The sequence below is a fragment of the Poeciliopsis prolifica genome, unplaced genomic scaffold, assembly GCF_027474105.1.
Source record: "Poeciliopsis prolifica strain line A6 unplaced genomic scaffold, Auburn_PproV2 SCAFFOLD002, whole genome shotgun sequence".
In the NCBI taxonomy this organism is placed as follows: Eukaryota; Metazoa; Chordata; class Actinopteri; order Cyprinodontiformes; family Poeciliidae; genus Poeciliopsis; species Poeciliopsis prolifica.
In genome coordinates, this window is record NW_026562377.1 from 8,610,223 (window position 1) to 8,636,885 (window position 26,663).

Here is a 26,663-nt window from a genome sequence, read left to right on the forward strand (position 1 = left end):
ATTAACAATGACATGGTGTATTCATGAGTGTTTTCAGTTCATCAGTTTGTATAATAATAAAATTTACCAAAACAGTTTGAGAAAACGTAGGTTATGTAAAGAATTAAATATGATTTTGAAGATTAATGTAACAAAGATTATAGTTGGAAAAATTTACTGATTTGAATATGCAAACATTGCTCTCATAATCAAGTGTAAATAAATCGTTATACCCAGCAGCATAAACCCAGGTTACTCAGAGCAGCAAAGTCATAGCTTTCCAGCATTCAGTTTAAATAGCTGACATTAGATTGGAATGCTGATCACACACAATATATAAAATATTACTTGTTGATTTGCTTACATTATCATAACACAATAACTTCAGTGCAAGAATTGCTTTATTGTCAACTGTTGTCACAATCAGCAAAGAAACGGGGAGTGACGAAGAGTTTCTGCTGAATCAGATTTTGTTGAATGCTGCTACATCCACACTCTGAACCTGAAACAAGCAGAAAAGGAAAGGAAAAAAAACAAAAATTCAGTGAACTGCAGAGATTACTTGTAGAAACACTTGATATTTTGGCCACATGATGGCAGCAATGGACTAAAACAGCTGATTGAATTGACTTGTATCAAATTTTCACTAATAGCTAACAGTATTAATTATAGAATCTACTGAGATTTTCTTACAATCAACTAATGAAAAACCAAAATGAAGAGCTAAAATTAAGGTTTACATTTTAAAGTTGAAATTGCTTTCAGGCTCTGGATTAGGTGCACTGAGCTTGAAATTTAAATCTACACAACAATTACACCTACGGACAAAAAAAAATTTAAACTGATGACATTTAAAGCTAATCTCAGCTATATTTCTGGAAACCCTTCTGCAACATCTTTAAGCGCCCTGTGTGTAAACATGAGACCAATCAAAACTGTAAACTTAATAAAAATGTGGAAGTTTACTCTGCGTCAGCCACACCTCAAAATGCAAAAAATAATTGCTGATTTTGAAAAACATCCCATGAGCCTTCTAGTAGCACATGAACTCTCAGCAACAAAGTTTAATACACCAGAGTTACATATTGTATTTGATATTAAAGGCAACTTTGAATTTACTCCCTGAAATTATTTTTATTTTAAAGACAGTTAAACGAGCTTTAAGTCTGAATTTGGCACTGACTTAATGAGTTGAGTCAGCTTTGTGATCCCAAAAGGCCTAATTTTGGGATTAGCTTAACTGTTCTTAAAATACCAGGTCACCGTATCTATCTTAATTCATTTTGTGTTGATGAAGAAAACCAAACAATTTGTTACTGCTTTTTGACAGTAAACCTCTGAGTGAATGTCTTTTTTTTCTGGCTTTATGTTGAATTAAAAGTGCCTTGCCAAACTGAACTGTTGCCTGAGTCTGACTGAAACATTCACAGTGACAGATTTGGTCACAGAAACTTATGAAACTTTCTGTTTATAGTAATTGGGTTAGAAAATGTTTCCTGCAGCTCCTCATTCTGATGTGTGAGGAAAGATTCATTAATGCCCATTTCAACTCCGACAACCCAACAGAAATATACAGAAAACAATGAATTATTTTAAACTACAGGTGTTAAAAATTCTAACTGAAAATTAATATGGTGAAATCTCCCCAAATAATTAATGTTATAGGGCCAGCCTTTAAATAGATCCATGGTCACCATGACCTGGCCCTGAGTCTTGTTTAGAAAGTAAACTGAACTGAAACATAGTACTGGTAATAAAATAAATCAATGTACTTACATAGTCTTCAAACTTGGTGATCTCTTCCTCCAACAAATCGGTTCCCACCTTGTCGTCCTCCACCACGCATGCAATCTGGAGCTTCTTGATGCCGTAACCCACAGGAACCAGTTTGGATGTTCCCCATAGCAGGCCGTCTGCCTGCACCGAGCGCACACACTCTTCCAGCTTCGCCATGTCCGTCTCATCGTCCCACTACGGCAAGAAGGAAAGACCAAAGTTAAACAGAACATGAAGTTGGCTTGTGTTTTATACATAAATTGTATTTTAGGATGAGAAGTTTAGAAAATCTTACAGGCTTAACATCCAGTAATATTGAGGACTTGGCGATGATAGCAGGTTTTTTTGCCTTCTTCTCTGCATATTCCTTCAATCTCTGCTCTTTAAGTTTCTCTGCTTCTTCGTCTTCATCACTACCAAACAGATCAATATCGTCTTCATCATCGTCTTCCTCCTGTTTGACTGGGGCACTGGCCTTCTTCTGGACAACAGTGCCCTGGAGAAATTAAATGAGAACTTGCACTTTCTGATGACAGATCACCAAATGGTCAGTATCCACTCACATTTGTGTAAGGGACGGAGGCAGCAGGAGCGGCGGTCATTGATGCTGGACGTTTCTCAAGTACAGCAACTCGACATTCCAGTTTGGAGAGCGCTGCTCGTAGGTTGTCTACCACTGAAAACAGGATCCCATTCATGGAATTATGCATATATAATCTGGATAATGTTAAATGTATAATGAAAAAAAAAATTAAGGAAGAGAAAAAGCACAATTGACAGATCCCTTCTTTACACTTTTAAAGAAAAGTGGAAAAAATAAATAAATAATTTGTGGTAACTATATTATGAAATGACAAACTTTCAAATTCTAAAATATATGGCTGATCTTTTAAAGAACATATTTTCTGTAAAAGAAATTTGCTTTAATTGTGTCAAATCCAAATTCAGCATAAAGCCTGGAGCTATCCAAGTAGCAACATGATAGGTTCCAAGCATTAAAGACAAGAAACTACAGACTGATGACTCTGGATCCCAACCAACCTTTGTATAAACTCTGGTTCTCCAATTCGAGGCTTTTGATGCGAGAAACGATTTCTCCCTGATCACCTGCACTGTTGTTGCAGCTGCCGGTGTTCTGCAGAGGTACAACATTTGAAAAACAGAGAAATGTGTTACTATTCAAACAAAAGTTATTCAATATGATAGCCTCTTTAGCAAGACTGGAGAGAAACGGGACATATATGGAAACAGACAGAAAAGCAACATTGATAAGCAGGTGCTACCACTTTGCAAGTCATTCACAAACTAAATTTGAATTCAGATTGATCACATTTTGCTTGCTCAGACTACCTGATGAGAGCAGCAGCAGATGCTTCCAGCGACACACAAGACTCAGAAACTTACAGGATGAGACAGTTGGGTCAGGGAAGCTTGGGAAGACCCTTTGTTACTCAGCGTATTCTTCAGCTTGGAGGAGGGGAGGGCAGGGTGGGACAAGGAAAGAAATCAGTGCAGGGAAATGGAAATGAGGCAGAGGGAAATTGAATGAAAAACAGAACGATGAGGAGAGGGAGTCTAAAAGCAAAGAAAAACCACGTTTCAAGTTTGAATAAAAGAAAAAAAATTATGCAGGGAACAAAGAAAGCCATCAATAAATGATATGCTTTCAAGTCTGCTCAGACAATGAAGAAACAATTTTTCTCAGAGATAAAGACACAGATGGTCATCAAAGATGTTAAAAATAAGTTTATTTTCAGCACATTTTGATCCTTTTCAGTCCCGTTTTGCAGTAACAGTCTTGCTGAATGAGACGTGTTGCTACAGAACCCTCAGCAGATTGTTTTCAAACAATAAAATGACAGAAAAGTCAAGCTCAAGCGATTGTGTCAGAATATTAATATAGCAATGCATTTTCTGCTTTAATATGAGCAGCATAGCAACAGGTGGAAGTGTGCTCAAACTTTTTGTTTTATTTAAATTATGACAGGTTAACTTTCAGCAAACTTTATCTAGCAAAACTGCCAGATAAAGGCAGCGAAGCCTCCTGGAATCTCCTGAAAATCCAATCTATCCTTCAGAGGCAGTAAGCTCTGCACATTTCCTCTCGTCATCTGAGTATTTTCTCATCTGCTTCGTGTCTTTCTGTACTCAACTCCAAACATTTTGTTTGTTTTTCATCATTTTGAAACTGGAAGCAATAAATATAGTTACTGATTGATTCACTCAAATTTCGTTTTGAATTTAGTTACTGTACTGCCAGCTTGATGTCGGACATGTTACATTTTTACAACTAATGAAGAAATTAAAGCTGGATATACATCTGAAACATTTCCATGAATGAGTTTTAATTTTAAATTTGATAAATAAAAATACGGGAGCACAGTTTACCATCAACAACAAACAATAAGGCTGGTTTGTTTGTTTCATTCAAAAGTGATGACTGCAAAGGTAGACTGGTTGAATGTTTTAGTTTAGGAATTGTATCAAGTCTTACCCCGGCTAGAGATTTCTGGATGTTCTCCCGAGCGCGAGCAATGTCCTGCAGGATGGCATTAGCTCCAACATCCTACAATGAAAACAAAGAAATATTTGAGTCTTTTACTACGAAAAAGTACTCAAAAAGACCTGAACAGAATGTGCGCTTTTGAAGCCAGTTTCACATTGAAAGTGCCACTTTAAACTTTAACGCTTCTGCACCAATTGTCTTCATCTCAACACATATCTTAAAATAAAAGCAAATCTGCCCCTTCTTTATTACACCCTACTTCTTCACAACCTTATTAACTTTTTCAGTACTTACGAGTTTTGCATTGCAACAATTTAGCCATAAATTTAATTGTAGACGTTGTGCAACACCCAATCACCATATCACCGTATAACGGCTATACGGTCGAATTACAGCTTTAGGACGTATGAGATGTTGGAAAGGTAGAAAGTTGATTTAAAAAAAAAAAAACTAAACTGACAGTCTGAGTGGGTTACCTGTATGTTTTGCGATGAGCCATTCATTCGCTCATAAAAGCGTCTTTCCGCCTCATCATAACGAGGCTTCTCAAACCATATCTTCTCCTGAGCCAAGAAGTCCACTGAGCTCATTTTTCTAAGAAAAGGAAAAAAGGAATGTAGGGAAAAATGTCAGGGGATAAGTAAATGAACTACTACATTAAACTTATGATCTAGAATGTATCAGGTGTGAACTCAAACATTTGATATTGCTTTCATACAACCAGACACCCCAAGTACAACTCTACAAATGCTGAAAGGAAGATGGTGGGAGAAACAATACAATTTTGGTTGAACTCAGGAAAAGAAAGAATAAAACAATTAGAAATGGTTACATGATCTAGAAAGAATGAAAGAATCAAGGTGAAAGAAGAAAAAAATAACTTGAAAGGAGGACAAATTATAATGAAAAGTAATGAACGATGAACTGAAACATCTGGAGCGGTTCCATTCCCCCGGTTTGGTCATACTTGTCCCTTTTGGGCGTCTTGGAGGACGCTGATGACTTTTCTGCCTCCGGCCTCCGATTCTTCTTCACCGTGCAGACTTTATCCAAACCACGGCTTTGAAAACGGTTCTCTGCAGCATCGTACTGCCACTTGTCCAGCCACACCGGCTCGCTGTCCGGGTTAAGGAAGAAGCACACTCCGGAAGGTTCTTCAGTCTCAAGGGACTCAGCTGGCTCTTCTTCCTCTTGAATTGGGTGAAGGGCATGAAAGACCTCTGCTTTACACTGCAGGATTAGCGGTTTCTCCTCCTCTGCCATGTCCTCATTGTCCTCCTCTTCTTCCTCCTCCATAAGGCTTTGAGGGTGATCACTTCCTCTGGTGGTGGGAGTGCAGATTTGCCTCTTGGAAGAATTGTTAGCATACAGGTTCTGGTAAAATGCTGCTTCAGCACGATCGTACACAGGTTTGTCGAGCCACACTTCCCTCAGCAGCTCGACTGGAATGCGTGGCAGCCCGTTAATCGACTGCCGAGAAGTCGGCGTACATGCTGCCTGTTGGACAACAGGGGTTGCTGGAGTCAGGACTTGTGACTGATACCCTTCATCGGGTGTTCTGGAGGCGCCGGAGCGGTTAGTCGGAGGTGAGATGTCAAGAGAGTTAGGAGCTGATGGGGGAGCAGATCCCTCAACAAAGTGCCGCTCTGCTTGGTCGAAAGTCCTCTTGTTGACCCAGACTTCCTCCACTATGTGATGGCAAGCCACCTGATCAACATGGTGACAAGCTGGTCTGGAGGAGGATGGAGCCACAGTGGATGGATTGCTTGAATGTTTCCCTGAGGACTGATGTGAACGGTTGGGCTTGGAGAGTTGGTTAGCGGAGCTCACTAGCCAGCACTGGTAGAGGCTCTCAGCTTGTTCGTAGATGTTGCGCTCAAACCACACACTGTCACATTCCGATTGCAAGGCCGTTAATGCAACCGGTGGCTCAGGCGACTGGCTGGTGAGTTCGTCAGATTTCTCTTTGTTTTTCACTTCATCTGCCTTTCCCTCCTGGTGGCTCCCGGGATTAGAGGAGCGTTTCTTGCGGCGACGGCTTTTCCCACTGCGCTTTCCATTTCCATTCAAGCTACCACTCTCTGGGGATGAAGAGGTTGTTTCTCCATTTCTCTGGCCTGGTTCTGTCTTTTTCCTACAACCCAGGTTGGTTTGATCCAAATGACTTTGGCTGGGAGGCTGATCATACTCCGATTGGTCCTTAACAGAGCACTGGGAGATCTTCTTGGACATCTTAGGGCAATCGTAGGACAAAAAGAGAATAACAGGTACAAGCTTTTGGGTTAGTTACAAAGGCAGAAAGACAAAGAAGGGTTCATTTTTAGGCGACAGATTATTAACGGCATATATTCCAATCTAAAGGAAGTATACGCAAACTAGAAAGAATCCACAGGCAAGTCCTCAAAAAAAGAAAAACAAGCAGCATGCAGACTAATGTGTTCATTTTGGGTATGAATTGGCAGATCAGAATTATGGCAGTACAAGCAATCACAGAGCACTACAATAACTAATAGTTCAAAAAGTGGTTCATGCAAAGGGTGACTACTTCTAGATCCTTTCCACATTGTCACCTTAAAACCACAAACTTCAGTGTATTTTAGTGAGATGTTCAGTTCCAGCCATCATTCTGTGGAATTGCTTTTCTTGAGCAGTGAAAGAATTGATCAGAGTTGATGAGCACAGCAATAAAGCTTCATACAAAGGAATCCTAAAATAAAATAAAGACTCCAGAAAAGTGGAAATTGAGGCAGGACACCACTAAATATTCTTCCAGATCTATAGTAGAAGAATTTACACCATAAGACTGGACTTCAGTCCTTGGGGGTTAGGGTCCTGCAACAGGTACCCAAGTTGCACAGTGTCCTGCTAATAACTAATTTGTTTGAACTGGGTTTGATATGGCAAAATGACAACTGAAAGTTGCAGGACTTTACATTGTGAGTCCTGGTTCAGAAGTCACCACTGTCCAGTCAAAGTTTAAAACGTCATTCAAAATTTGAATCTGTGGAAGGACATGAAGATTAATGATAACATTCTCCATCCAATCTGAGTGTGAAAACAGAAGAAAAACCTAAAATTGCAAATCTGGAAGAGACATTGCCGATATTAATGGAGCAAAAGTTAGTTCTATTTGGAAAAAAAAAACATTTCCTTCTCCTCACAATTCTGCACTACTTTAGTGGTTGGTCTGTCACATAAAATCACAATAAAACACACAGAGGTTTGTGGTTAAAACATCACAAAATGTGGAGGAGTTCATAGGGCCTGCACACTATTACAGTACACTGCATATGGTTTAGAAAAGCAAGTAATATCCACTTTATGTAGTAACCTGTTCATAAGGTATACAGGTTACAATATGAACAATGTAATTCAGATACAAGAGCAACCAAAGGAAAAACAATGTTCATGCAAGTTTGTGTAATAAATTATATATTATGTAAATCATGCTGTTTTATAATACACAATAAAATTAGGCATTTACTCACTTACACAACATTAATATGGAGCTAACAGTAATTCCCTTTTGGAAAGTTTGGGAGTTTCACATATGATTTTTATGTTCTTAACTCACCTTCCTCTGTAAAGTTGTAGCTGTCAAGCTATAAATAAAGTTAACCTCTCAACACGTTCTTTTCATCCAGTTAACCGCAAGCAAGTGAAAGAGAAATTTAACAATCACCACCTTGTAAATTTAGTAACACAAATGCATGGCATGCAAATATGTTAAAAAAATAAATAAAAATAAAAAATAAAGCTAAGGTCATGCCAAAATCTATTAGTTTCAGACTATCCACATATACCATTCAATTTGTAAGAAAGTGTTATTAGGTGATATTGAACTCATGAGAACGAGACAAGATATTACTTTCAAGAAAAGTTCACATAAAAAATGTATGCTGCACACTTTTATTAGGAATTTTTATACATTTTCCAAAAATACAAACTGATGTATCTTTCTGATTTCTTGATGATCTTCAAACTTTAAGAGAGTGCTTCAACTATGCATGGGCTGCAAAACTGTTTTCATAACAAAAATCTAGTTCCAGGAATATTTTTAGGGACAAGATATAATGTCTCGACTAAGGTTACAAATGTCATGTCCAGCTGTTTCTTTTTTTGTATTATTATTGTCTTAATCAGCAAACATTGCTTTATTCTTGCTGGGAACTCTATGTTTCAACAGCAGGTTTAGGGTGTAACAGAGTTTCAACAAACAGACAAGTGAATTCGGAACTGGCTGCAATTACCAGTGCAAGACGAGTAATTCCTGTTTCTGACCTGCCTACCTTACTTGTGGGATGTTATGTTTAGAAGTGCATATTTTAACATTACCAAGAAATAACACGTTATATTTGCACTTCACTTGTGCCACTGATTACTAAGCAGCAATTGAGAATTTAAAAGATAAAAAATGAGAAAAAAGGGGATTTCAACACCTTATTAGGGTCGATATAAGACGCATTTAATATTAATGTCCAGCTGTGTACACACACATTTCAATAAATTACAAAAGAAATTTCAAATGTTAAATACAGCAAGTCATTAAACACGGTGATGCATTTCAAATGTTTATTTTGATGAATATGACTTAGAGCTAATGAAAACCCAAAACTGCGTTTCTCAAAAACATAAAGATGACTTTGGCCTACAAAAAAAGTATGTTTCTGTGCAGTATATGTACGGAATATTTTGTCAGAGATTCTTTTGCATAAATAGCTTCGCCAATGTAGCATGCCAGAGAAAATCAGCATGTGGATCTGGTGATGAATAAAGGAAGCTTGTTGGCCTTCAACTTTCCCTTTCTCTTTGCCCCGTTTTCCTCTTGACAATTTCCACAGGAAATGCTGACAAATTAAAATGTCAGCAGTCATTATTGGCCCTGGTCAATAAATCAGTAGTATGGGCAGGTGCTAAACCCTGCTAGGAGATGAAATCAGCATCTTCATTATCTATATTGGGTATATCCTGAAGGGTAGATGGGTGTCTCCTGAATACAACTAATTATTGACATGCTGACTCAAACCGTATTCTTCTGAATCTTCCCAAACTACTTAAATCAGTTCTCCTTTCAATTCCTCTCAAGGTTATCACTGCTCCTTGGGCGCCTTCTTCCTTCCACTAAACTTAGCATTAATTATCTTGGCAATAACGTTAACAGTGACAATGACCATCTCTCACTCAACTGTGAAGTAAGGAGTATTCACCATGGCTGTGCAGCAAATACAATTTGTAAAATTTAAGTTTTCAGGGAAACTGAATTTTCGGTAGCTCGAAGCCATTTTTTTTTTTTTTTAGAAAAGCTCAACATTGCGCTTTGACCTGAATTACACTCATTCGTATATACATGCAACATGTTTTATAAACTAAAACACATATGTACCTACAAAATGAACAAAGGTCTGTCCTCTGAGGCAGTAAAGATCCTCATCAGAGCTATCACCGTATGAAAGTGCGTCTTGCTAACCTGAACATTAGCCATATTTTTCTGAGTGTCAAGTCGATGGGAATATTTATAATTAACGGTAATTGTCTCCCTCTCGAACAATAATTCAAGTCAAAAAATATACCCTTTTGTCATGTCAATAGCGACATTAAGAGAAGAACATAACACTGGACCAGCGGCCATTCACGCCGGTATTCGGAAGGCGTGCCAGCTAGCAACCTGCTAGCCTCGGCTAGCACCAGTCTCAATAACCGGCTATTCTTCCCCATAAATATCCAGGGGTGACCAGTTAACAAGTTCTGACGGCATTCCCCATACTGGACCTCTGTCCGTCAGTCAGTGTCATCGTTACTTACTGCTGTGTTTTTGTCTGTTTTTCGGTGGAGCCGCAGGCCGGTGGGTAAAACGCGTGTTCCTCCAGCTGGGTGACAACGGGAAGGAAGGAGGAAGAAGAAGCAAGGAGCAGCAGCGGTTGTGTGAAATTGGAGGAAGGGGGAGGCGAGTTTGTGAATCATTAATATCTCCACATGCTCGGGTTGAATTGATGCCAAAAACAACTACTGACGCCAGGGATGCTGCCGGGAATTTTAGGGGCATTATTTTTTCTATTGCCAAGGGCCCTAAAATATTTGTTCTATTTATATATATAAAACATAGATTTTCCTTTTTTGTGGGATCTTCCTGACTGTCCCTGAAATTGTGCGAACTCTTCCCCCAAATATGGCGCCCCTGACAGATACACAATAATTAAAAGTATTAGAATGTATTATTCAACTGATAAATAATTGAAAATAAGTGATTTCCAAGCTGGGGCCAGTCCCTCCAGGGACTCAGCTAGAAAGCTTGAATGTTGGGCTGTCATCATATTTGGAACCTATTAAAAGTAATGTATATCATACTGGAATATATTTATGGAATTACAATTATCATTGGATGAGAGACATGGTGCACCCTGAACAGGTTGCCAGTCCACCACAGGGCAACGCAGAGATACGCAATCATGTAAACACAAGCATGCCTTTTATTGAGAACATTATAGTCACTAATTAACCTACCAGTTATGGAATGAGGGAGGATGAGAGACTACCTGAAGAAAACCCATGGAGGATGCACAGAAAGACAAGGGAAATTCCATCCAGAAAGACTACGCCTTGGATCCAACTCAGACCCGTCTTGCTACAAGGCAATAGTGCAGCCCAATAAAAATTCATTTACAATAAATTATTGCACTACTCTAACTGTTTTGACCTCTTTTTGAATACTAAAACATTAAATCCCTGCACACACATTCACATCTTTATCTTCACAAATCGGCAGATTACCAGGAAGATGCAGCATTCTGAACCAAACTTTCCAGTTAAAACTGTAGTCAGCTGCTAAATCTTTACCTCTGCACAGATCTGTGCAAGAACAAAGTGGATGATTTGTTGACAGTTTTTTCTCATGACTTTTGCACACATACATGAATCATGCTTTCATTTGTAGCACTGTATCATGACTGGAGAAAAAAATTAAACGTAATTAAAAACAGACTCATGTTTGGTGTAATTCAAGATTTCAGGAAAGGAATGAATGGACAGCAAGATTCAAGCTACAATTTTTTCTTCCTTTTTTCACCATCATATGTTCAATTAAATATTAAAAAATTTTAACATTTGGTGAACAGCATAAATTCTGTATGTAAATAACTGTGTGCGAGGAGCTGGTGAATTTAAAATGGTTCATATTTTTACTTTACATGTGCTCGTCTCATGTAGCAAGCTCGCATGTAGGCCGACATACCATTCAGTGGTTTGCATGTGTATCAAATTACATGTGACCATTTCACTATCTGGGGACTGAGCTATGCGAGTACTGCTAATTCATACAACAACTTTCCTCTAACACCACCTTACAAGCGCATAACAATCTTAAAGAGTAAGGCAAATATACTTCTTCTCTAACACAATATTATTTATTTATATGGACATCTCATTATGCATACCTGCTCTAATATAAAGGAAGTATTATTCTGCATGTTAATGCAGACACTAAACTTGTGATCCAACAGATTTTCTTATTTATCATCACACAAAGTGAAACATAAGATGTCTGTCCTTTGAAAAACCTAACAGATGTGTAAACTGATTTTTAATGAAAATCAAGACTACAATCTTTTTTAAATTCTTACAATACCAAGTTATGATATACAAATAAATAATTTTAAAAAACAGCCATCTTATTTTTAAGACTTTCCATGGTTAACGTTCAAGATGTAGTTCTTAAAAGGTATACAGACACACGGACCCTTCCTGCTGCCTATTTCCTCCCAAGCTCCCTTGCTCTCTGAGTGGCTGATTCCACTGCACTCATGACAGACGCCCTCACGCCTCCCTGCTCCAGTGTGTGAAGCCCATAGATGGTTGTTCCACCCGGGGTGCAGACCTCAGCCCGAAGCTGAGCTGGATGTTTCCCAGAATCACGTAGCAATTTACCAGCACCCTGCAGCAAATTACAAACAATCAAACACTGAAATTGGACGTGGGTTTCTAGTCAAGAGCATTTTTGGAAAACAAAAGTGCAGCTATTGTGCGACTCACCAAAACAGTTTGGGATGCGATCCTGTGAGCCAGAGTACTGGGCATGCCCATTTTAACAGCTCCTTCTGCCAGTGCTTCTGCAAAAAGATACACCTAGACATAAAAACAGCAAAAACAACAAAATAGATTAATAATTAATAGCAAAAGAAATTTTACCTACTGGACAAGTATCTAAGCTGGGAATGTTAGTTGTGGGAGATTGGCAAAAGCTTGTGTAAAATCTGGTATAATTCATCGCGTGTAGGTATGGCAACACTGAGACTCACAAAAGCGACTCCGCTCCCGCTCAGCCCTGTGTGGACATCGATCAAGGCTTCAGGCACTTTCTCCACCAAACCACAGCAATGCAACAAGCTGAGAAGTAGAGCGCCATCCTCCCCTTTTGCATTGGTGCCCAGTGCAAACAACAGGGCCCCCTCTTGAACCAGACAGGGAAGGTTAGGCATCAGCCTGATGACAATCGAGTTTTCTGGGAGGAGCTTGAAATGAAAGCAAAAAAATAAAAAAGATTCAAAATATTTGATAACAAGACAGATGAAACCTGTCGAGTGAAAACCTGTAATGGCAGCTGTGGCCCTCACCTCCTCCAACATAGCTAGCGTCACTCCTGCGGCAACCGACACGATTATCTGTCTCTTTGTGATGTGCTGAGAGACTTCAAAGAGAACACTTGGAATCACATGAGGCTTGACGGCGACAAACACCACATCTGACCCACAGACCACCTCAGTGTTGGAGTGTGTCACAGAAATGCCAAGATCCTGAAAACATTTAACCAGTTGAACAACAGATTTATCAAGCACATAGAGCTGATAGATAAAATACTCAGGGTTAGGGATGCTGGAATAACTGATTAAGTTTTTCTCTGCAGAAATCCAATGCAGCAGTTGGCTTGCAAGTGAAAACATAGAGCAAAACCAAACTAAACTTAGAAACAGTATCATGCCCTGATTTGTTGCCGCTCATGGTCGTGAGTTACCTTGCAACTCAACTTTGTAATAAATTACAGAAAATCAAAAATAATTTTTTAAATACCTGGAATCGTCCTAAATTCGTAGAGGATGGTGCACTAACTCTGATGTTTGCAGGTAGAACATTTCCTGCAATACAAAAATAATGACCATGAAAATTTACACTCAAATGTTGTTTCAATATTTCAACAAATCTCTCTGCACTAACCTGACAGCATCCCCTTTGCAATGCCAAAAGCCATGTTTCCTGCACCGATAAAGCCGATCCTCTGTTGTGTGCCCTGGTTCATTTTGATCTGAGGAAAATGCAGCAAAACAAATATTGCAGCCAGAAAATGTCATACTATCTTCCCTATTAAAAAAGTGATGCTTTTCATAAGACACATAGCTAAAAAGGGAAAGTGAGGCTATCATTTACCCTCAGGCTCACCCAAACTGGGAAATAACTTGGAAAAACTTTAACGTGAGACATTAAGATAATACAGTTAGAATTAGACATGCATGAAAGCAAAAATACAATCTATGAGGTATCAAAGGTTGAAGCTAGTGGTGGTTCCTTTATGGTGTGGGGGAATATTATCTCTTGTTTGCGACTCTTGCCAAGTGAGTAATGGATTTTGATGCAATGCATTTGATGCATGATACTTCCAGCAGGATAATGCAAGTATCATCTCAGATCATCTGAAGATGGTTTCTTCAACAAGACATTGTGTAGTCCATAAACCTACACAGTCACCAAATTTGTGACCAGTTGGCACCACCCTGCTTTGGTGCCAACTCAAAGAAACTGGTTGTAATGCTCTGGCGAGTAACAATCACCAATCTAGTCGCTTCTAGTTTCTTCGTGTTTGCTCGATCGGTCTAATGAAGCTTCACTCGGCTATGTTGCTAATAACAATGTGCTAACGCGGCTAGTTAGGAGAAGCGAACCCTGCAGACTGACGCTGCAGCGCTGCAATGCTATCCCGATAATCTAAACAAGCGGTTCCGACAAATCCATGAAATAGACTGACAGTAAATATTTCTGTTTCTATCTGAGTTCAGTGGGAGAGAATTGGTTTTAATTGGATAAATCATACAAATGTGTTTAACTGATTCAAATAAAAGAAACACGGTGTATAGCAATGCCAGAAGGCAGAGGGAGCTTTATTCACCTGATTTCGTTTTCTTAATCACAGTCCGGCGTAGTTCAAGTAAAAACGTTCTTTTCGAACTCTCTCTGGTCTGCTTAGGTTACTCCCCCGAAGCATCCACGTGAACCAACAGTGTCGTGTCGTTCGTGAATGATTCGAATCATTCGAGTGAACGAGCTGAAGCAAATCATTTCATCGAGCTGTCAAATCCCTGAGTGAAGGAAGCAGCGTCCTATATTACCGCTAGCTGCTCGGATAATTCAATCTTAAATGTCGGAGATTTCCTGTGGGGCCACCTTTGGTACTGAGCAAGCGACACACTGTGCTGGACGAATGAGAAGTGGGATCCGGTGAACGGATCTTCAGAACGGATCATTTTACTGATTCCAAAGATTCAGCGCGCGCAAATGAACTGCTGTTTCCAGTTCATGCAAGTATAGTTCGTTTAATTTTATCAATCCGTCCTGCCGACGGGGTCGGGCGGTGCAACGACCGTCGTTTTGCCCCGCAGTTTGTCGTTTACGCCGTAAAACAAATTGAGCGCACCCATAAAGGCTTCGTTGAAAAATGCGACAAAATTTGATTGGTTGCCTGTCAGTGGAGCAAATTTAGCTTGTATCTCCATCAGCTGTGGGATCTCCAGTGGTGGCTTTTTTCTGCAGGAGTTTCCTCCAACCTCAGATAAGGTAATATGCATGTTCTTTAAAGCGTATGTTTTTTGCTTGTTTTTTTTCACTTTACTTTCTTTCAAATGAACAATAAGGCAGTATATATGTTTTTATTGTTTGTATAAATTATCAAGAACATATGTCATTTTGGATGCTTGTTTTTGTATACTTGCAACAAAAGGGTTTGCTATAAAAATATTAGAAAACATCATATTTGTAAACCGGTGTACAGTCGGTGCTTCTTAGTGTCAGGCATGCCTGGGCAAGCCTCCTATCGTTGGTCTTTCATTTATAAGCAACCGAATTAAGTTTTTATTATTTATTATTATTCATTTAATCTCGTCGATTACAAAAACTTTTTCTTTTTAGAATCACTTAAGAGGGGAAAATACATTTAGAAAGTTGTCTTTCATTCTTCAGACATTAATAATGATCCGTGTCTGTCGCCATCTATAGTCAATAATTGACACTGAATGAATTTTGTCAAATTCGCATATTTTGATTTCTGGGTTGAAACCATCGCGATACCTACTCACTGTTACTTTAGTGACGAAGAACGGGATTAGAACAAACTAGAATACAGAAAAACTGTTTTATGGAATGGATTATCAACTTAGATTTTCTTTCTTTTTCTGCTCTTTCCTTTGGTTTGTTATTTTGTCTGTATTTCCTTATTAATTAATGTGAAGCACTTTGAGTTGCCTTGCTGGTGAAAATGTGTTGTATAAATAAGCAGAAGTAATGCTGTATAAATAATGAGCAAAAACACAGTTTAAATTTATATTCATGTTCTGATCCAGATATGGGCCACCTTGTGACCCACTGTCCGCTCCTGCTGATTACAGCCTGCATGCTGGCCTGGCCTGCAGTCAGTGGGCTCTTTGAATGGTTGAGGACCCCACAGCCTCCACCTCCAGTGGTTCCCCCTCCTGTAGCTCCATCGCTCCTGGCGAAGGATGCTCAGTTTGAAATGGTGACTTCAGACGAGAAATTTCTGGCTGAGGCGAAGCAGCTGGAGCTGAGCCCATTGGACAGCTGCCACTACAGGGTAAACATGGATTTCCTCCATAGTTCATTTTCATGAAAGTATTTTTTCTTGTAAGAAAAGGAAAGCGTGAGGAGAGAAATGAGGTGAGCACAATAAAACCCCTCAGTAATTAGACTGGCCCACTCTTCATTTCATCAATATTATACAAAGTATTCTGTCTGCTTTTTAATCCCTTTTAAATTGCAACCCAACCTGATTCACTATTATTACCAGTAAATGTCAGTCACAAACCTTCTTATACACACTGACAAAATACAGAAAGATCTGCATGATTAAATAAATGATTTACATATTTATTTGGGAATGATGCAAAGATATGAAACAGATTTCAAAGACTTGGAATTAAACTTGGGGAAACAAATAAGAGGAAGGAAAAACATATTGAAGCATTGTACATATCCCCAGGTGGTTGCTCGTTTGAGGGCAAGCTGTGAAAGTCTCTCTGAGGAAAATCTTGCCAAGCTTGGAGTGGAACTGTTTAACTGCCAGGCGGAGATCGAAGGGCGTCGGTCCTTCCCATGTACTCAGGAAATGGTGATGTGAAATGAGATTTATTTTTATAAAAAGTTTTCTTTCCCCACAGAACCACTTGGAATGTTTTGTAACGGAGTTTTTGTTGTTTCAGACCATTAAAGAATGCACAGCAAATATGGACCCTGACACCTGGAATGCTTACCACATAGTGAGCAACAGAGCACGCTCAGTTTGCTACGCAGCTCGCCAGCAGCTGTTTCGCCGCCGAGCAGAGCTTACAGTCAATTCTCTCATCTCCACAACAACAAGCCAGTTAAATGCAATGAAAGACCTGAAGGTTGACTTTTGGACTTCTTTTAAACTAACACGTTCTACTCTTTGCTTCAGTATGCCAGATTCTGAGTTTCTTGTGCTGTTTTGATTCAGGTTGGACAGCTGGAGCTGAAAGAACTGACTGTAGCTTCTCTCGACAAGCTGCTCGAGGGCCATAGCGCCCTCCAGGCTCAACAGGGCAAACTGCATGAGGGCCAGGAGCAGATGGAAGGTTCACTGAGAGAAAACCTGGAACGTCTTAGTCAGGAAAAGGCCCTCATAGCCTCTGGACAGGAGCTGGTAGCCCAACTCATTCAGGGAATCACTAAAAGAATGGGTGAGAGGCTTGGTGTGTTTTAGAAGCTAATTACAGTGAACTCAATCTGGCAAAACTACCAGTAGTTTGTGCTAAACCACTCTATGCTATGAGAAAACACTGAAGAATATTGGTATTTTTTCATCAGTGATGTGTGGTCAGGTGAGACAGACCCTCACCTGTCATCATGGAAAAATATATAATGACAAAATATTATTAGAATGATCGTATTGCTATTTTCTCCCTGTAGTTTGTACTATAAAGTACCTATTTTTATTTAGCTTAACCAATTCTGATTATTTTTTTCTTCAAAATCGCTGAATTTTTGCATTTTCCCATTCAAATGCTTGGAAGCAAAGCTGGTGAGGCAGCGAGCTGAGCATCACCTGGGATTGCACAACTTCTCTCTAACTGCAGTGGCTGCCATTCTATGGGTGCATGCTCCTCCTGTCTGTATGTCGCCAATAAAATGGTTAAAAAACATTTCATACATGAACAGATTTTCCGTAATTTAGCTTATTTATATAATATACTTTTTTTTTGGTCACCAACTGTGTGTATAACGTGTTTCGTGTGCTGAGAACCGATCAGAAACAGCAGAGAACAAATTCAAGGTGAGGCAGGCAGTTCTCTGGCCTCATAGCAGGGGGCGCTCATGATCCCAGATATTGTGACTCCACAACTGCAGAGTAAGAGACAGTAACAGCGAACTAGCCATACAGTAGTCAAGTGCTGCGACATATTCATAGTTTTCTCCTCTTACCACAGCAGTCACTTATTAATAATCGCAAAGTAAACATTAAGCCATACTACTGCAACAAGCTGAATGTTCTGCACTTTATGGAAATACGAATGTCTTTGTATTACAAAGAGTGCGCGTTACTGCGCTTATACAGAGTGAGAAAGATGTGGTTTTGAGTTGTACTTTAATGGTTTTTCCCTTTGTGTGGAGCACAGTACGGAATCAATATCTACATGTCCAAGTTTCATTGAGTTAACAGACTTATTCTACATGCCATGCGTTTCACGGCATGTGAAATAATAGCCTTTCTTGCCTTCCAGATTTCTCTGCATGTGTGAAATTTCCTTATATAAACAATAACATGCAGGGGATATATATTTTTGAATATGATTATGATTAAGTCAGTGCCTCACTGGCTTTGAACCTCACCGCACGTCATTTTTCATCCCTATAAAAGCCCTACTCATCCCGGTGAATGACAAAGGGATGTTAATTGAAAGGAGCAGTTTCAAATTGTTTTCCTTTCTATTAGAAAATGTGAGTGAACATCTGCAGATCCAAAGCTCAGAGGTCCAAGATGGCCACAAAGCAATCACTGACGACCTTGCAGAGGTCAGGCACCAAGCTCAGGATATCTACCAGAAAATTGGTATCTGATCAACTTCTAACCATTTCTATAATCACAGTAAATGACTGATGTGCATTGATATCTAATTATCTGCTGCTGTGAATCAACAGACCACAGCATGTCTGAGTTTCTGCAGTACCAGGACCAGACCTCCCAGTACTACACTGACCTGATGAACAAACTGGAGCGCATGAACAGCACACTGGGAGTCATGATGCACTATCTGGACAACATGGAGGTTCGGATAGAGGAGAGGCTTCACATGATTCAGAGTTACCTTGGCTGGGCAGGTGAGTTTGGCAAATTAAACTTCACTCAAGTCTTTTTGTACAAGATAAGAAGTTTGAATCAGAGGAAATGCGTAAAGAATTGGATTGTGGAATTATACATCAATGACTTGTTCACCTGTCAGTAGTTTGGTTTTTTTGCCAAAAAGAGAATAAATTCAAAGCTAAATGATCAAAGTTCTTCTGAGATTTTCAACTGGAATATGTTTTCCCCTCACTTGAATGATTCTTATTGGAGACTCATTAAAGAAATTGCTTTAAAATTCAAAGTGTAGACCCCTTTATTTCAATGCTTTACACCAGCTTCGAATTAGCGGAGAAAAGTGAATTTCGAAGGAATTAGTTTGAAATCACAAAGTGTTTGCATAAAAGTTTGGGGTTTCTGCTTTTTGCAGGTTTAAGTCTGACTGCTATGTGGACCTGTGTTGCACACTCAGCCTACTTCGTATTGTGTGCAGTCCTTCTGACATTCCTGCGCTGTCCGGGTTTCTCCAGAGCCATGCTGCTGCTCACTGTTCCCCTGAATGCAGTGGCTGAGGTCAACCAGCAGCCAGCGCTGGACCTCACAAGCCTCAGTCTGCTGCTGCTGATTCTTTCCCTAGGTACAAGTTTCAAGCCAAGTACAAGTCAAATATGAGGCTTCCAAATACATTTATAACGGTGTCCTTTCTGTCTGTAGGTCACTGGTTTGTGACTTGCCTTTGGGCTTGTGTGCCAAGCAAAGAAGAGTCAGTTCTGCCATTGCTGCATGGTCCATGCAATGTCATGGGGCCTCAGAAGCACACGATGTTGGGTCCACCATCATCTACACCAGAAAGGTTTGTATATTTCACCCTTATTTGAAGCTTTTGGGAACTTTTTTCAAATGATGTTTGAATAAAGTTAATTTTCTCAAATAGTTACAGATCACTGAATATTTGTACTTTGCGTTTCGAATCTTGATAATGAATTACTGCGCCTCAAAATTCCTCATGTTGTAAATTTTAATCTGAACTTTCAGATGTGAAAAATGTGACTTATTTGAGCCAGACAACTTGTTGGATCATGACAGCTTTTTATCAGGTAAAAAATGAAACTTGAAGTTCAGTAGAAAAGATTCACTGTAATGGATTAAATTTTTATTACTCTTTTTGTTTTCAGATGAACTTGGGATATCAGCAGTATCTCCCCCTCAGAGGAGACCCGTTCCACAGCCTAACTTCCCACAAATATTTGGAACACCGAATCAGTCCACTCCCAGGCCGATAACCCACCAACTTTTATCAAGGGTGAGCTGATTGCCATTTTCTGCTAAAAGTTCAGCACTTCATGAGTCATTATTTGATGCATTCATTTTTTTTTCAGGCTCTAGTTGATGATATCCCTCAAAAAATCTTGGGAGTTTTTGATGCAGCGAATGAGTCTCATGATTTTGGCAGAGACTCTAGAAGTGCAAGTCCCACTCTATCGATTATCACCAACAGGTTAGTGTTTTGAATGTGTTGAATATCTACTTCTCAAATCCTGGAAATGTTTGATTTCTTTTTTTACTTTAAACATGCTTGTTTACAGTAAAGTATTGTCACTCTAGAATAGTCACATTCTAAATTATTTTAGGGATTTTAAATGCTGGTGTGTTAGAATAGCTCTACTCCTAATATTGAAGAAAAACACTGTCAATAAAATATTTATGGAGTAAATGATGATGAGATCCATCAATCAGAAACACTGATTCAGTTTTTTTTTCCCACTATTTAAGGACACTAGGGTTCTAAAAGACAACTATCTTCATCCTAAAGTCTAAAGTGAAATTATTTCTGTTCTTTTTATACATGTTAATTTTAAACCTAATTTTACTCCGAACAATTAATGAACAATGCCGAATACTAATTATAGACATGAATCCAGTTTTTTGTACGTGCATAAAAAATAAATTCTCATACATTTTAAAGAATCATTTTCATGATAGTGCCAAACATTACCATAACTACTGATGTAATGCTACACAAAATGTTTAGTTTGTCTACAGAAACACAGTAAAGTCTGAGAGTGACCTCATTTCTCTGATTTTTTTTGGCAGCTCTTTCTCGGGCCGTTTCCTGTGTAACGGAATCACCAAAGCAGGGAAAGCCTGTAAGAAGAAGGCAGTTCCAGGACACGAATACTGCCGCGTCCATGAGGGGGGACACAGTTCTTATGTTCAGTCCTAAAATGTTGAAAATTGAGACATTTTATGTTTTTAACTGGAGCTGCTGCTCCAAAAACAGTTTGCAGCACTTTTTAACTGCACTACATCTGTAGAAATTTTAAATTTGTCACTAGAAATAGAATTTTTACTTTTTTTTTCTAAAATCATTTCTCACTGATTTTTAAAAAAACATTTTTAAGTAAAAGGTTGCAGGTGGTGCAAATATAAACCATTTCAGTATTTAATAAATTCAAATAACCACACATTGAAAATCTTGTCTTTTTTTTAATAAAACTTATATCATTCACACTTATGCTCATCCTGTAACATTTATATTAATATAATAGTAATTTGAATAAGGAAAGGAATTTATTTTTTATGCACGTACAAAAAACTGGACTTTAGCACCGTCGCCACATATCTAACAAGGAACTATTAAATTTTCAAAGGTGAAAAGGGATGGAAATAAATTAAAAATACAAAATGTAAATCAATCCACCTTTATTTTTCTAAAAAAATAAACAATTTGAAACTTTTACAAAGAGCTCCCAATACTAAAGAGGAATGCAGCTTTTTTTTATGATTGACATTTCTTCTGAAACTACAGAATATAAGTTTCTGGGAAAGTGTGAACCGTAATCTTGATTGTTCTCAAAGAATCTATGTAGCAGAAGCGGGTGAGCTTCATGGACAACAGGAGAAAAGTATACATTTTCTGAATGGAAAAAAACCCTTTGCTAGAATTGTGAAAAACCTAGAACATTGGCTTTAATGGTAAGTTAGTGTGAATAAGGCTTTATTTTATGAATAACATTGACAGCTACATTTTGTAAAGTCCCACCCCTGAAAGTAAAACCCTGACTTATGTTTAGAAAAGTGAAATTTTCAGCTGTTTCCTTTCATACTGCTTTATACAACCACAGCTTGACATTATTTATTGTTCTGATGCCTGTGAACATAAGCAAAATGCTCTTCAGAACCAGAATAGAAATTAGAAAGTCTGTATAAAATCTACCAGAATTAAATTTTATCACAAGATTCACCAGAGTGTTATTAGTTTCCTTGGTAGGATACCAGTTTAAATCTCCTGAACGGAGAAAATAATTTCTTAATTAACCAGTTAGAAATAGGAAGTTATTATTTAAACATGTTTAATGAACACTTGAGTGGAACTTTCAGGTTTTTTTTATGCTTTTCTGTAGTAATTTGAATAAGGAAAGGAATATGACTACTGTAAAATATAAACTCAAACACATTTAACACAAAAGAACAAAAAGTTGTAACTGAAAAAGAAACAGGCAGGAAACAACTAAAACATGTTACAGTCTCAATTTAAAACTACAAAGCTTTTTAATGGTTATCAGACATCATTATTAGCTCACTACTTTCTGCACATAATCTAATGTCCTACAATACTCTCCACTGTTTACCTCATTAGTTTTTCTTTTTGCAGAAATTGTCATTCAATGGACAGCTTTGATGCCAACTGGGTCAGGGGTCGTCTTATTTCCGGGCGGTGTCATAATTGGCAACAAACCAATCACAAGTTTCTTTTAAAGCTACAAGTGAAAAGAAAACATCTGTCATAACAAATGGTTACTTACTTTAGTAAATACATGCAAAACAGAAGGATATGACCTCACCTTGGCTGAAGGGTGTGAATTTGAAGTCTGGCAGGTACTGGCGTAGTTTTGCATTACTGGCAGTCTTCTTAAACTGACCATCTGCTTTACTGGTGTCATACTGGACATCATGAGTCAAAGAAATTGAAAGTAAAGTTTAAAAAAAATCACAATGTTTAACCATTGTGATTTTTACCATATGTCATTGAACATTTAAAATATTAGTATTTTAAAAAAAAACTTGAGGAAATCAAACAAGGCTGAAAATTACACTACTCCTTACTAAAGGAACACCAGAGTGTTTTACCACAATGACATCTTCTTTTTTTTGTTAGGAGACAAGATTTAAAACAATCAATATACCATTCACCTTTAGATGACTGTTACATTTCAACTGTTAGTTTTAGGATGTTAAACATATGAAATCAGGCTGTAACACTATTTCTTTTCCTCAAATTTTTTTTTTACATACAGAATCACTATCTACTGTAAATGAGAATTTCCAGAAGCAGATAATTTTATTGAAAGGATACCACTACTTCTCCTTTAAAGCTCAACGACTCAACAACTGCCTCTGCTGCTTCTTTAATGGAAACTTCATCTTCTTCCCCAACTGCAACCAAACAGCGTATTACTAAATGTCACTGTTAACAATTTAAATTTACATTCATGCATCGAAACTCACCAGAGAGAATGATTGGGTCGACCTCTGGATACTCCCTCAGGACCCAGAGGAAAAGACGAGCCAAGTCCAAAGAGTAGATGAACTGCCTTCTAGGAGAGCCTGAACCCCAGACCACTAGGGGCTTCCCCTCCTCTGACCAAAAAAAAAACCCACCAAAATTTCAGTCTGTGTACTCAACTTTCACCTCCAAACTCCAATATACTGAGCCCTAACTCTCCCGAAAAGCAGACTTACTTTGAGCGATGTATGCCTTATGTATGAGCCCTGGGAGCACATGGCCATCCTCGATGCTGAAGTTGTCATGAGGACCAAACACATTTGTGGGAATCACAGCTGTGTAGCATCGGCCATGTTGCTGGAAATAGGCCCTGGGAGATGTACACATAAACTGAAACTCAGACCCAAATTATCTACTTAAAGAAGTGTTTTTTGTTTGTTTGTTTGTTTGTTTTTTGTTACAAAACAGCACAAAAGTCTGACCTGTTGTGAACATCAATCATCCTTTTAGCATAGGCATAACCAAAGTTGGACTCATGAGGAGGGCCATTGTGAATCTGGTTGCAGACACAAGAACATTTGGTCACCATTGAAAAAAAAACATTATTTATTTTAAAAATTATGGATCAGAAGAGCTTTTACCATGGTCTCGTCGATAGGATATGTTGTTTTATCGGGAAAAATACAGGTGGATAGACAGGAAACAACTTTAACAGTCCCGACCTCATGTGCTGCCTGCAGCACATTATCGTTGATGTAGACGTTGTTCCTCTGCATGACAGACATTGATAGTTTGGAAGCAAAAGGGTAGGAACCATTCTGTGATAACCTTGTGGAATATAGACTAAAACGGTGCATGAGTCTGTGCAAAGCTGAAAGACGAGTAACAGAGAGGCAACCAGTGAGGAAGCAAACATTTTAAATAAAATTGTTCTGGACCTTGTTGCTTCTTTGCTGCCATAGCTTTATGCAGTCACAGAGCTAAGTTATCAGCAAACAATTCTGATTTCTAACTATTTTCTTAAATTGTTTAATTTTGCAACATTATAAAGTTTTCGATTTTGCTAGATGTCTTCTTTTGTTCTAAAGTGTTGTGCATTAGTTCACTGAGAACATAATGGCATTCAATCCAAGGACTATCAAATTTTGTAATTGTCCTGTTAATTAGTACTTGATGGATTTTGAGCATAACCATAATTTTAGCCTAAGGCTGATGATGATTCATCCTTTATGAAGGTTAGTCATTTTTCAGTCACCTACCCAGAAGTCCAAGTTGTGCTTCATGTTCTTGAAAAGACCTCCCACCATAGCAGCCAGATGGATGACATGAGTGGGCCGATGTTTTTCAAAAACAGCCTGTGTTTCCTCTTTGTTCCTATAAAACCAGAAGCACACTGAATGCATGTGGACTCTTTTAAAAAAAGAAAAAAGTGTACAAAACGTAACAAGGTAGTAATTCTCACATTAGGTTTGCATCTTTGGAGGACAGAAATATCCATTCTTCTCCTTTTTTGGCTCCCTCTTCTTCTATAACATGACGTATGGCTCTCCCCACCAATCCAGAGCCTCCTGTGACCAACACCTTCATCTGACCAGTACACTGAGGGTTTATCTGATCAAACAAGACAACATCAAAGAAACAACACATTAATAATGATCAGCTATAACATGATGCTCCTAAAATTTGATATTTAAATCCAAATCAACTCCCAAAAGCCCAAGTGTCAAAAGGGAAAAAAATAGGCTCCATTCAGTAAACTACACGGAGCGAAATATAAGACCAAAAATAAAGCCAAAAATCTTTGTCTCAATGTGAAATGGAACAACTAATAATGCTAAAAGTAATGCAAAGCCACAAATGTAGATCAGAAACACACACACAAAAAAAAAACCCCATTGTTTTCTGAAAGGTTATTCAACCCTTAAGTCGTCCTCTCCTTGAACAAAGGTAGACACAGCGAATCACGTTAGTGAAAAGGAGACACAACATGATTAGAAAGAGACTTAAACCTTTAGAAACCGGACAACAAAATCGAAATGATACGCAGACTTGTCTGCAGGTAGATATTTTAGCCTCGGGAGTTTATGTATAAATCTAATCACTTACTATGTCAATATGCTGTTGCTAAATTTAAGTTTAAAAACAAACTTAATGTATATTTTGTATCATGCCACTATGATTCGAAAGTTTAAAATGACCTTGCTAATCTCTAAAGAAATGAGAGTACAGGACGTGTCATTGGTGTTTTCAGTAAAATTCTGACAAGTAAAACCAGGCAGACAGGATCTTACCAAAGTTGTGCTAGCTAACCAAAAACTTACACACAGCTAATTCCTTTGTAATTAATTACCAAGAAATTTAGACAATTAAAACCGAATGTATGAAACAAAAAAGTACTATAGGTCTTGTTTCTACAGATTTCAACTCGGTTAAGTAAAATAGCATTAACTGTTAGTTAAAGTACTGTGTAAAACAGCAGCTCCTTACCTGTTAGCTAGTGATGGATCCGGCAACACTGATGCGTCGGCGCATGCGTCAAGCCCTTACAAACAACGTGTCGGTGCACGTATTCTTTTAAGCAAGTCACGTGACCAATACAGACAACACTGGCGCGCCAAACTGTGTAATTATTTGCCAAAATAATTGTTGATCTTTTACGGCACAGTGTCAATATAGAGCAGCCTCAAGAGAAAACGAAAGGTTTCGTAGTTTGGGACGAGTTTGATCTTACATAAAAAATAAAGTATTGGTTATCACTTTGTTGTTGTTTCATCTGGTTCTTTTCTGTTTCTACTTGATCTATCTGAATCCAAATTCAGCTGAAATTGACTCTTCGTTTACTTTCATATTATGTTCTGCATGTTCTTTGGTAAAACTGTCTTATTTAAATAAACCCACCTCATGAGGTCCCAGATACACCTAGGATAAACTCAGGTATACAACTGTTCTACAAATTACTCAGTTACTTTTTATAAATTAGTTTATATGAATGTATTCTTTACAGCAGAAGTTGTGTAAAAAAAAAAAAAACATAACATAATAAAGGAGTTTCCTGTTTAGGTTATCTCTACATGGCTGTAGTAGGTCAATAGAATAAGTTCCTCCAGACCACTGCATTTGTTACCAAGCCAGGATCTTAACTACTGTTTACTTTAATGTTGGCATATTTTTTAAAAGACTAGAAATACGTATTTGTGTCACTGAAAATGTGAACTAGCACATGCATTTAACAATTAACTGTTAAGAACCTTGGTCAACATTGCATTGGGATACAATGCATAATATCGTATCCCACTTGTCGCTGCAGCAGTATTTTCATTTGTCTC

General features: G+C 38.3%; 4 protein-coding genes across 9 annotated transcripts; 1 reads left to right on the top strand and 3 right to left on the bottom strand.

The window, feature by feature from the left end:
* Positions 1-362: 362 nt before the first annotated feature.
* eef1db (eukaryotic translation elongation factor 1 delta b (guanine nucleotide exchange protein)) lies at positions 363-10,194 on the bottom strand. 4 transcript variants are annotated; one of them, XM_055050396.1, is made up of 11 exons: positions 10,064-10,189; positions 7,836-7,893; positions 5,229-6,493; positions 4,738-4,855; positions 4,250-4,321; positions 3,160-3,222; positions 2,797-2,890; positions 2,319-2,431; positions 2,051-2,251; positions 1,756-1,950; positions 363-481 (listed from the first exon to the last, which is right to left on the bottom strand). In XM_055050396.1, the coding sequence occupies exons 3-11, from the start codon at positions 6,491-6,493 to the stop codon at positions 443-445; spliced, it is 2,160 nt and encodes a 719-aa protein (XP_054906371.1). In that variant the 5' UTR covers positions 7,836-7,893; positions 10,064-10,189; the 3' UTR covers positions 363-442. The 4 variants fall into 4 exon arrangements, with proteins under 4 accessions (XP_054906371.1, XP_054906389.1, XP_054906399.1 ...); XM_055050414.1 differs by lacking the exon at positions 3,160-3,222 and having other exon boundaries at positions 10,064-10,188; XM_055050424.1 differs by lacking the exons at positions 5,229-6,493; positions 7,836-7,893 and having other exon boundaries at positions 10,064-10,194.
* A 516-nt stretch (positions 10,195-10,710) lies between these two features.
* Positions 10,711-14,743, bottom strand: pycr3 (pyrroline-5-carboxylate reductase 3). Its single transcript, XM_055050589.1, has 7 exons — positions 14,412-14,743; positions 13,466-13,553; positions 13,322-13,386; positions 12,868-13,047; positions 12,553-12,765; positions 12,287-12,379; positions 10,711-12,188 (listed from the first exon to the last, which is right to left on the bottom strand). The coding sequence occupies exons 2-7, from the start codon at positions 13,545-13,547 to the stop codon at positions 12,006-12,008; spliced, it is 816 nt and encodes a 271-aa protein (XP_054906564.1). The 5' UTR covers positions 13,548-13,553; positions 14,412-14,743; the 3' UTR covers positions 10,711-12,005.
* On the top strand, positions 13,621-21,295 carry bmb (brambleberry). Of its 3 annotated transcripts, XM_055050480.1 has the most exons (14): positions 13,621-13,860; positions 15,019-15,076; positions 15,859-16,106; positions 16,512-16,640; positions 16,732-16,917; positions 17,007-17,229; positions 18,483-18,599; positions 18,689-18,868; positions 19,261-19,467; positions 19,545-19,683; positions 19,866-19,927; positions 20,006-20,133; positions 20,210-20,328; positions 20,925-21,295. In XM_055050480.1, exons 3-14 carry the CDS (start codon positions 15,861-15,863, stop codon positions 21,052-21,054), a joined length of 1,866 nt encoding a protein of 621 aa, XP_054906455.1. In that variant the 5' UTR covers positions 13,621-13,860; positions 15,019-15,076; positions 15,859-15,860; the 3' UTR covers positions 21,055-21,295. The 3 variants fall into 3 exon arrangements, with proteins under 3 accessions (XP_054906455.1, XP_054906448.1, XP_054906465.1); XM_055050473.1 differs by lacking the exon at positions 13,621-13,860 and having other exon boundaries at positions 14,993-15,076; XM_055050490.1 differs by lacking the exon at positions 13,621-13,860 and having other exon boundaries at positions 15,009-15,076; positions 15,904-16,106.
* Positions 21,296-21,518: 223 nt separating this feature from the next.
* On the bottom strand, positions 21,519-25,872 carry LOC129372938 (GDP-L-fucose synthase-like). Its single transcript, XM_055050569.1, has 10 exons — positions 25,825-25,872; positions 24,800-24,948; positions 24,597-24,711; positions 23,979-24,107; positions 23,820-23,893; positions 23,574-23,707; positions 23,340-23,471; positions 23,188-23,267; positions 22,676-22,775; positions 21,519-22,591 (listed from the first exon to the last, which is right to left on the bottom strand). The coding sequence occupies exons 2-10, from the start codon at positions 24,922-24,924 to the stop codon at positions 22,536-22,538; spliced, it is 945 nt and encodes a 314-aa protein (XP_054906544.1). The 5' UTR covers positions 24,925-24,948; positions 25,825-25,872; the 3' UTR covers positions 21,519-22,535.
* Between the last annotated feature and the right edge of the window lie 791 nt (positions 25,873-26,663).